At 48.4% G+C, this 10,759-nt stretch overlaps 1 protein-coding gene across 1 annotated transcript; it reads right to left on the bottom strand.

Annotated features, from left to right (window-relative positions):
- Positions 1 to 1,426: 1,426 nt before the first annotated feature.
- On the bottom strand, positions 1,427 to 2,396 carry LOC116455829 (deoxyuridine 5'-triphosphate nucleotidohydrolase-like). The gene has a single exon (XM_032134113.1). The coding sequence runs from the start codon at positions 2,126 to 2,128 to the stop codon at positions 1,427 to 1,429; it is 702 nt and encodes a 233-aa protein (XP_031990004.1). The 5' UTR covers positions 2,129 to 2,396.
- Positions 2,397 to 10,759: the final 8,363 nt, after the last annotated feature.

Here is a 10,759-nt window from a genome sequence, read left to right as displayed (position 1 = left end):
CTGTAGCTCCGGTGAGTTAAGCAGGAACCATTCTAGATCCGTGGGCGATATAGGTATCCAGATCGTCCCTGGATCTGTTCCATCCGCCTGCAAAATTCTGATGCGCGCTTTTTGAATTAAATCTGCTAAAGTTGCCACTTTCTCTTGAATTGTCCTTCTAGGCTGTAATGGTGGTGCAATCCATTCTAGGACCCTAATATCCTTGGGTGGCTCCCCCGTTTCTGTTAATTTGCATTGGGTGATTGCAGCAAGCAGATATATTGGGCCACAAATGATTGTAATGTCCAAAGGTAATGCAGGAGCACGTCTTGAAGTGAGGCCTGTAGTGATCTGCTCTGCAATAGTCTGTAGCACAGCCTTCTGTTCAGGTGTCAGTGTAAACTGACTGTGCAGGGTTGGTGCCTTTCAAAAGTGGACGAAGCTCATTTAGCAGTTCATTAGGAATGCCAACTACGGGGCGAAGCCACTGCAGACCTCCCATAAGTTTCTGCGCATCATGCAGGTTACGGATGTCTGTATGAATGGTAAGCTTTTGAGGTTGGATAGTGTTGTCAGTGATTTTCCAACCTAGATAAATCCACGGAGCTGAAGTTTGAATTTTCTCGGGAGCTATGTGTAGGCCCCGATCATTCAAAGTATCTGAGCGAGTATGTCTCGTCCCATCAGAGCAGTGACACCAAGTGGCAGTGGGATGATGGACACACTGCAATTTATCACTTGCTCAGGTATAGTCCATTGCAATGGAGGGGACTTGCGAGCGAGGGTAAATCCTCCCACTCCGGTGACTGTGGCTCCGGATTCAAAGGTGGGCCAATGCTGAGGCCAATGGTGACTGCTGATGATGGATACATCAGCGCCAGTGTCCAAGAGTGCTGGCAGGGTGTGCTAGTTTGAAAACAAACCAGTGGGAGGCACCAAGTCAGAATAACAATTTAATGGAAATTAAAGAAAAGGGGAAAAAAAGGTAAAAGAAAACACTGTCAAACTGACAGAGTCAAGGTACAACCTGACACCCTGTTAGGCAGGGTGGTGGTAGCAGTCTGGTAGAATGGTGGCTGCAGTCCTCTGAAGCAGTGATCCTGTAGTGAAACAGCCTGCTCTTCCTCAGGAAGTCCAGTGGTGGCTATGTAGCTCCTGTCCTCTGGAAATCCAGTGGGAAGCCCCTGTCTCTGGTGTTCAGCCTCAGATTATATCCACGATGGGATGCTTGGTTCCTCCCTCTGGGTGGAGCATCTCACAATGGGGTGATGAGTCATGAGGCCAGGTGTTGATTAGGCTCATTAATAGAAGATAGTCCGGAGGGAGTTATCTCTGAGTCAGGCGGCAGGACAATGATGGGCAATTAACAGAAAGATAGTCTGGGGGGAGGAGGCAAGGAAACACTGCCCCACCTGATTTCAACAGCTGATGGGGATGGTAATAGAATTCACTGCAACCCAGGACATAGGGTAACAGTCTGTCCTTGGTATGTTACTGCTACCATGCGGCGTGGCCAACTTTTCAAGCTCACAGTAAGCATGGCTACCGGCCCTGTGGATCCGAAGGCTCCCTCACCCCTGGAGTCGGAGTGTATGGGCGATAGTCCTTCAGTGAGAACTGGCAAAGGCACCAATTGGGGTAATCGGGTGCCCTTTTCTATGAACATTGGTGGAAAAAGAGTCTGTACCATAATTTGAATTTCTCCAGTATAATCTGCATCAATTAGTCCTGTAAGTATTTGTAATCCTTCCATAGTAGCTGATGAGCGTCCAATTAAAAGTGCTCCGACCGCTTTCCCATTTATAATTATAGGTCCTTTAATCCCGGTGGGGACACGCTGCGGTCGATTGTCTATAAGAGTACAGTTTGTTGAGATTGCCAAGTCCAATCCGAGGCTCCCCAGGGTTGCGGGCTGGAGACGAAAGTGCTGCTCAGTGCTGGTAGAGGTGCGCAGGTGTTGACTTCCTGGGTCGCTGGGTATGCTGTCGCTTTTGGTGTCATCGCAGGGCGGGCCTTCCCGCTCGACTTCCTGTTTCCCGACCTCTGGCAGGCAGCACTGGCATGGGTGTCCGACCGGCATTGCTGACACCAGACATTGCCAGAGTTGCAATCCCGTCTCATGTGACCGGAGACTCCACAGCAAAAACATCGCAGTCGGGTGGTCTGTCGTCGAGACCCGCTCCGGTGATTTTGCAAAGGTGCAAGGGCAGCTAAAACCTGACTCTGATTTGCCTCAATCTGCCTCTGAGCTACCTCAGCCTGCTGTTTCATCCCTATTCCCAGTTCCTTTCCAAGTTCCTTTATTGCATTAACAAGCATAGCTTGTGGACCTACAGGGACCTGTGACATTCTCTCTAATGCCTCCTCAATAGTCCAAGTAGCAGGCAGAGTAACTAACACACTACGTGCAGTAGGATTACAATTCTGGATAGCACATTGTTTAAGCAAAGTACCATGCATATAGTCTGGAAGCCCAGTTGCTAAAATAGCGTTTGCTATTCGATCGATAAAGGTACCAAATGGCTCATCTCTTCCCTGTTTGATACTCATATATGATGGTAATCCCCCTGGTTGCTTAATCTGATCTATTGCTCGTCGTGCTAAATTCATGCTTTCTTGAACCTTATCAGGACCTATGAGAGCCTGTGCTTCTGTCCAGGTATAATTTCTCAGACCCATTAATTCCTCTAAAGTTACCCCATGTAAAGGATCTCCTGCTCCCCGCTGCGTTGCTACCGACTGCTGGCATAAAGCCTGCCAGTAAGCTCCAAACAGCATACGCTGGTGCTGTGTTAGTATTAGCTTAGTGATATTTTTAACATCATTCGGTAGCAAGAGCATAGAGCCCCACAAGAAATCAAGCATTTGACGAGTTGGTTCCCCTTTTATCCCGGATTCATTAACAGTGGCTCGCAGTTGGGTAAGCAATTTCCAATCTAAAGGTTTAATATTAACAGTAACCTGTCCTTGAGCATTAGGCAGTGAAAATTCAACTGGAAAAGCATGTGCAAACTCTCTGGCAGTATCTATGTCTCCCTCAGCAGCAATATTCTTAGCAACCTCCCCCCAAAATTCCTCTCGTTCCTTAGCTATCTCTTGACTCTCTGAGTTTGTTTTTACAAACAGCGGGGGGGCTGTGGGCAGCTCTAACAAAGGAGCTGTAGGCACTATCTCATGCTCTAAAGGTGCTAATGGTGCACTAACAGCTTGAGGGGACGCGGGAGATGAAAAAACAGGATCTGAGGCTGCCCTCCCCGTTTGCATAGTAAAAGTACTCACAGAGGGGGGTAACGGGCAGCTACTCTCACCCATTTCCTGCTCCCGAGTCAGCGGTGTCCCCAAGCGCTGCGCAGCTGCTGCTGCAGCCTTTTGCTCTGCCTCATGCTGTTCTAAAGCATTGATTACTGCCTGCCATGGCTTTTTAGCTGTTTTATCATCCTGAATAACCGTGTCAAAGATCTTATCTCTAAACACCCGCCATTTGTCCCTTTCGAAAACTTTATTTGGGTCGATAAAATAACCCTTGGCAACCCCATAAGCTAAAAGTCCAGGGAGATCTTTTTTGCAATCTATCCCTGGCGTGCTCCGCTTTTCTAAAAAGCATTTGAGCAATTGATACACCGCTTGTCTCTTAGCCATACCTAAACATCAGCGTGCTGTTGCAGCCTTTGCAAGACCCCGGCGGTGCGTGGCCAGCAGGACTCCTCTGTAGGTTCTCCTGAGCTCGGAGGTGTGGACTATTCACCACCTCTGCAGCCTCCCGAGCTGCTTACGGGACCGACGCAGACTCTCCATCGTGCCGTGGCTGCAGGTTGTCCGACTCTACGGTCCCCATTCCCCGCAGGTTGACGGATGTAGGCTATCCGGCTCTACGGTCCCTTTTTCCGTCCTCTGTTCGGGCGCCAGAATGTCACGATAGAGGGAAAACCCAGACGCTCAATATGAGTGATCAGCAGGAATCTGATTTATTGATTGTACCAGAACTCCTTATATACTAACAATAATAGGCTACATGCATATTCGTAAAGGCGCATTCTAAGTGGTTCACGTCGACTAAGCTGATCCTAAAACCCCTCCTTAGTCCCCCTTTTGTGGTCAGCAGTTCTGCTTTTTTCCCTGGCCTTCTAACCACAGATGTCCATTGTTTTGCTGCCAAAACCTAACCTTGCTGGCTCTGCAAATAAACCCATAGTTCAGCAGTAAGACTCAATGGTGGTTCAGTTACTGAGCAAGATACATGTAATATTCTGCAACTTCAGTTGTTACATAGGAGGTGTGGTGCATTGTCTTATGAGACCTTGCTCAGCTAGCTGCAAGGGTCTATGTGCCCGTTCTCACGTAGCCAGCTTCTCAGATCAGTAAGCTGCAAAGAATCTGTATATCCCGAATCTATATGTCCCTTTTCACGTAACCAATCCCTCACATGGAGTGTCCTGATACATTCTGTTTCCATGGAAAGGAGCCTATGCCCTGTTGTGCCTGGTAGTCCTCCCACGGATCTCCATAGGAGAAAACCCCAGACCCATTGGCATATTGCATTGGAGGCACCACATTGGAACAGTTGGTCCATGGTGTTACGTTAACAAGAGTACTGGGAAGAAGGGACCCATAAAGCTGTAGCTCTTGAAGAGGCAAGGTTGCATTTTTTGTTAAATTGGCAATAATACGGGTTTGCTGCAAGGAGTGCCAATAACTAGACCAACAACCTAAGCACTCACCCCAGTTTCTTTTGTTTTGCATTTGTTGCTCCACTTCCCCATTGATTTTCCCTATATCTGTCACCCATTTTTGAAATGCATCCTCGAGTGAGATCCATGGCATGCCAATTAGACGTGCGAAATGAATCTGCTGCCGACACCATGGCCAGACAGAAGTCTGTCTGGTTTGCTTGGTGAGCCCATGTTACCCACACATTTTCTCTTTCTGACACTGAAGTTATCACAGCTTTACTCAGGGTGAAAGTACTTGAGAGGAGGAGCCACATGTAGGGCACCATGCCTGGGTTACAGTGGTCTTTTTACTCACTTACAGACGTCTGATGGCTTCCTTCCCTGCCCTCACTTCCAAGCTTATGGATCACTTCCAAACTCGTGTGGATCCCTGAATGAGCTAACTCTTATCTGTTGTGGTGGAATTCTGAACACAGTAGATGCACACTGCCTAAAACTTCTTGTCTCAGACACTTGATAACATTCTCGGCATAAACTGCCTCGCTCGTCTACATTCCAAGTTCCCCTAGTAAGCTCTTCCCCACAGCCCCCACAGCACAAGCGCAAGCACAAGCTATTATAACAGCATAAACAATTTTTGCAGCAATTAGCATGCACACTTGATGACTGTTCCCAGACTCCGAGTGGTCATCCAAATGTGAGGTCGTCGGCCACCAAGCAAGGGTTCACTTCCCAAAGGTTGGGAACATCTGCTGTATGTGCCATGTCCTGGCTCAGTCGGTCACGCACTTGCTGGAGCCACTTTTGTCGACAGCAGGACTGGGAGCAGGCTTGGTCCATCAGCTAGGAACCCATATTGGTCCAGTTTCTGTAGAAACACAGCTATAACCTTGATCGTTAAATAACAATGGAGCTGGCCCCCCCCATTGTCCCGTCCGTGGCTCTTTATAACAAATTTGTACCCCTGGGGTGGCTTGTAACCTAATATGGCTGTTATATGTGACTACGGGGGGCTGTTCGGCATCTCCTGCCAAACTCAACAAATTTAAAGTGAACAGTACCTGTTGCAGCCTAATTACAGGATCCGTTTGCTCCGTACCCTTCTGTTTAGCTAAATACTCCTTGATTGTCCGATGGGCCCGTTCTACTCATGTATCCTGTAGACACATGAGGAATGCCGGTACTATGCTTAACACCCCATAGCTGTAAAAACTTCTGCACTCGACCCCCCACGTAAGCAGGCCCATGATCAGTTTTTAAGGAGTCTGGTACACCCATGATGGCAAAACATGCAGTTAGGTGGCGAATCACATGGATTGCCTTCTCTCCTGCCTGTGCAGTAGCCCATTATCATTTTAGAAAAGGGATCTACAGTGACATGCACGTATTCTAAATGCCCAAATTCAGGCACATGTGTGACATCCATCTGCCACAGTTTGCACACCTGCAGCCCTCTTGGGTTCACTCTGAGGCCTAAACTTGAGCCGTGCTGGCTGCACTGTGGGCAGGCCCTCACAATCCCGTGTGCATCATTGTTGGTAACACGGAACTGTCTTTGCAAGGCCTTTGCAGATTGGTGGAACATAGCATGACTGTTATGGGCTGCTGCAAAAGAGTCCCGAGGTGCCTTCAATAGCGGGCTAACCAAGGCATCGGCTCAGGTATCGCCTTCACCTAATCCTCAGTCAGAGAGGTGACTTCTGATGTGCAGTATACTGCATGGCTCAGTCCGATCATGCTTGCCGCACTTCAAAGAACAACTGTCCAAGTCGTGGGTTGCTGGGTGGTTTAATCAAAGCGTCCTTGATTCTCATCACTACATCCACCATGTATAATGAATTGGATACCACATTCAATGGTTCTGTTCTCCACTGTATTAGTGACCACGCTACTGCAGCTAATTCAAGCGTCTGTAACGAGTCCTGATCAGTTCCATACAGCAGGTGATGCTTCCATGTGGTCCCCTCTAGCCACGTGCAGGCAGCTTTTCTACTTTTTTTGCCTGCATCGGTAAATACCGTACGTCCCTCTACAGGACGCTTGGACACCTTTGCAGTCTCAAGCCACAGTTGTTTTCCTAACATTTGGAGTCGTGCATCCTTTGGGCAGCGATCAGTAACATCTCTGGGGTAGGCCAGTAACACCACTTGTAGCGGTTCAGAGTGTTGTAACATCCATTCTTTCGACTCTGCTTTCAGAGGTAAAGCTATGAATGCAGGTTCCATAGCACCAATTTTAAGAGTCTTAGTCCTGGCTTTGCGAATCAAGTGGGCAATTGCCGCTGTTCTGGCCCAAATGCTCATTGGAGGCATGTGCGACATAAACACCCACTCCAATAGGGCAAATTTGTCATCTGGAGTTTTCGGTAGCTTTGTTGTTGCTTTGTCAGGTGCTTGTGTTTGTTGCTGTTGTCGCTGCAGCCTGGCACTACAGATTGTGTTATCAACAGGGTCATTTCCCCCCTTTTCCTTTTGCCTGGCTGGCCATTGACAGAGCATTGCAAAAGGGAAGCCTCTGGGTTAAATACAAGCACCCCTATGGGTTCGTCTGGGAAGCAGCGATCAGCAAAGGCACCTGTTATCTTGTTCCCAAGATGCTGCAAACAGCGGCGCTGGTCGTCGCTAAGCTGGACAGGGCATTGAGGAGAGGTACAGTGTAACAGGGGCATTAGTGGAGCTATTTCATCATTCCGGAGCCCTGTTATGTTGCGGACCCATTGTAAGTCACCAATTAAAGTCTGAGCATCGTGTAGGCTGGTGATATCAGTGGCAAGAGTCACTTTTTGAGGGCGTACGGAGCTAGAGGTAAGCACCCATCCAAAATACTTCCAGGGGCTTGATTGTTTCACTTTTTCTGGTGCCACTATAAGATCTCTGTTCTGTAGCAATCGAGTGATGTAAGAAACATCTTCATCAGTAAAGGGTTGTTGCCGACAAAACAGAGTATCGTCCATATAATGGTAGATTATGGTGGCAGAAAAGTGCTCTCAAACTGGTTCCAACGCCCAATGCACGTATAACTGACACATAGTGGGAGAGTTTTTCATGCCTTGAGGCAGGACGATCCATTCATATCTTTCTGTTGGGGCGCTTTTATTGACAGAGGGCACTGTGAAAGCAAAGTGCACAGTATCTTCGGATCATAAGGGAATAGTGAAAAAACAGTCCTTAAGATGAATAACCAAAATTTCCCAGTGTCGAGGCAACATAGTAGGAGATGGCATGCCAGGCTGGAGAGCGCCCACAGGCCACATTTGTTCATTTACTGCTCATAGATCATGCAAAAGGCGCCACCTTCCAGATTTTTTGGGAATTACAAAAATGGGTGTATTCCATGGACTGATGGAGAGCTTTATGTGGCCTGCTTGCAATTGTTCATGTATCAGGTGCTTAGCAATCTGGAGCCACTCTTCATTTAAAGGCCACTGCTCTACCCATACAAATTTATCAGTTTTCCATGGAATTCTTGGGGTAGGTGCCTGTTCTCCAGTGGCTGCACCTAAAAAGGCGTTGGCACATTTAATGTGGCCCCTATCTGGCTGAGGATGTCTCGTCCGATGAGACCTCCCAAGCCCCCTGGAAGGGCCATGACATATGGGCAAAGAGTAATTTCTTGCACTTCTGGCAACTTTATTTTATTGCTTGCAAACTGCGCATGGGGGTGGTTCCTCCCCCTACACCTTGTACTGCATCAATTGCAGGGCACAGAGACCACTGTCGAGGCCACTTTTCTCTGCTGATGATTGTAACATCAGCGCCTATATCCATCATTGCAGTAATTTTATGTGCCTCGGTGTCATTTAACATGGTAATAGTGACCATGGGCCGAAGTTTCATTTGCTGTACAAAATTGACGACTGTTTCCCCGGTGGACCCAAAGCCACGGTCCTTGCGATAAGGACGAGTATGAATTTCTTCTCCTGCGGGCTTGTCTATAAACATGAGCTGAGCAATCCGTTGTCCCGCTTTAATGGTAAGAGGGGGAAACGAGGTATAAGCGCAAATTATAATTTCTCCAGTGTAATCAGCATCAATGACCCCTGGTAAGACTATTACTACAGCAAGTCCTGTTGATGATCTCCCTAATAGCAATGCTCCAAATGAACTGTCCACGTCTACCACGGGGCCAAAAACACCTGTGGGAATTTTGTGGACAGTGCTGTCCTTTAAGGTGATATTCACTGCTGCTGCCAAATCGACTCCCAGGCTTCCCCTGGTGGTGGGGGAGGAAAGGTCTTGGACACTGATGCCTGGCCGACTACTTGTGTCGGAGCGTGGTAAGGCCTCACACTGGATTTCCCGTTTTTTGACCTCTTGCATACGGTTGTAGAATGGGTATCCTTTTGGCATTGGTCACACTGTACAGCCACCTTGCAAATGCGACGAAAATGTCCTTTTTGGCCACAGCGAAAGCAAGTTCCTGACTCTTCTCCTTGTGATTTAATGCCCATCTTTGTAACTGCAGTGGCCAGGAGCTTTGCAGCAGGTTTTATGGCCTCTGCTACCATACTGGCCATAACTTGTCCTTGTTGTTGTTGTACCGCTCGATTGGCTAGCTTGAGCATATCACTTACTTCCGCACCCCTTGGAAGGGTGGCGAGGACACACTTCGTATTTGGATTGGCTCCTTCAAAGGCCAACAACTTAAACATACTCTGCTTTGCGTCCTCTGATTGGCTGGCCAGAGCTTGCCAAAGCCTATCGATGAAATGCGAGTATCCTTCAGAATGGCTTTGTCAGATGGTGGTGAAGCTGGGTTGAGGCCGGGAATCAGGTACTGCACTGAAGGCTTGGCGGGCAAGCTGCGCTGACAGATGATGTATGGGCAACGGGTATTGAAGCTGCACTTGTAAATGTCCATATACTCCAGACCCGGTACATGTCAGGGTTAATACCGTATAGAGGTTCATTCTGCTGTTGCGGACGATTGGCCTCCATCTGTGCTAGCCTTTTCCACTTTCGCTCCCAGTGAAGGAACTGGGAAGGTGTCAACAGAAGCCTTGCCAGGTTAGTGCTGTCTATAGGAGAGTTGGTATCTGCTGTAAAAATCCAATCCAAGGCCATGCGGGTGACCTCAGATTTTATTCCATGATCTGTTACAGACTTCTTGGCTTGTGGTAAAACTTTCCAGCAATGCTGCTCATATCGTCGTTCACCATTCTGGAATATGATGGGGCAGGCAATTTGCCCTGCCGCTTCCCAGTCTCCCTCCAGGATAGCATCTTTTATAATTCCAGACCACCTCTGTCCCAATCGAGAAGTAGTGGGAGCGCCCGAGAAATAGGGTGGAGGTGGTGTGTTATCAAAGTCAGGAGGTGGAGTGGAGGGCTCTACTTGAGCCCATTCCTGTAGTTGCAGGGCTGTCTGGGCCACACCCTTTCGGGACTCAGTGGGACCCTGTTGTGGCTTGTGCTTCCGATGGAGCTTTTCTTCCATAGAAGACAGAGCACAATCAAAGTGTGGTTTCATTTGATGCATTGCCTCTTCTACTTGATGAGCACATCTTTCCAATGCTTGTGGGTTCACTCAAGATCCTGGGGAATGAGCAGGTAGCTCATTTGTCACCTCTGTCATTGGTATGTGATCATCTGGCAGAGGAACAGTCTGTGGCTCTGGCCGAAAAACAGTCTGTGGCAGAGCAGCAGTCTGTGGTCCGGGATGAATCTCTGCTGGCAGCGGAGGTGGAGGGGGCAGGCAAGCAGGGTAGAGATGCTGCTGACAAGAAGGACCGCCCGATGCTCCGCCCATTGACTGGTCGACTGTAACTTCCGCGTTTGCCTTCAGTTTGCTCTGAGGCACAGTGACGGTAACTTCCTCTTTTGGCTCTGATTGCAAGAGCTCTTTCTCCTGCTCCTGCAGGAGTTCACTGACAGTCTCAAAGTGCTTCTCTGCTTTCTGCCCTTTTATCACGCTTGGGCTTTTAAACAGTCCACTCAGCCCCCTGCACTGCGTAGTTTGGGCAGGAGTGACAACCCCAGCCGGTGTTGCAATTGCCCCCACTGCAGCTGCAGCTACTTTTGACTCAGCTTGCATATTTTTCAAGGCATTTATAACAGTTCTCCAGGTGGGCCCTAAGTTTGTCATTTCTTTCCCTTTTCCCTGGATAGTACA

This window comes from Corvus moneduloides, chromosome 26, assembly GCF_009650955.1.
Source record: "Corvus moneduloides isolate bCorMon1 chromosome 26, bCorMon1.pri, whole genome shotgun sequence".
NCBI lineage: Eukaryota > Metazoa > Chordata > Aves > Passeriformes > Corvidae > Corvus > Corvus moneduloides.
The sequence above is the reverse complement of the archived record's forward strand: the minus strand, read 5'-3'. Positions and strand labels throughout refer to the sequence as shown.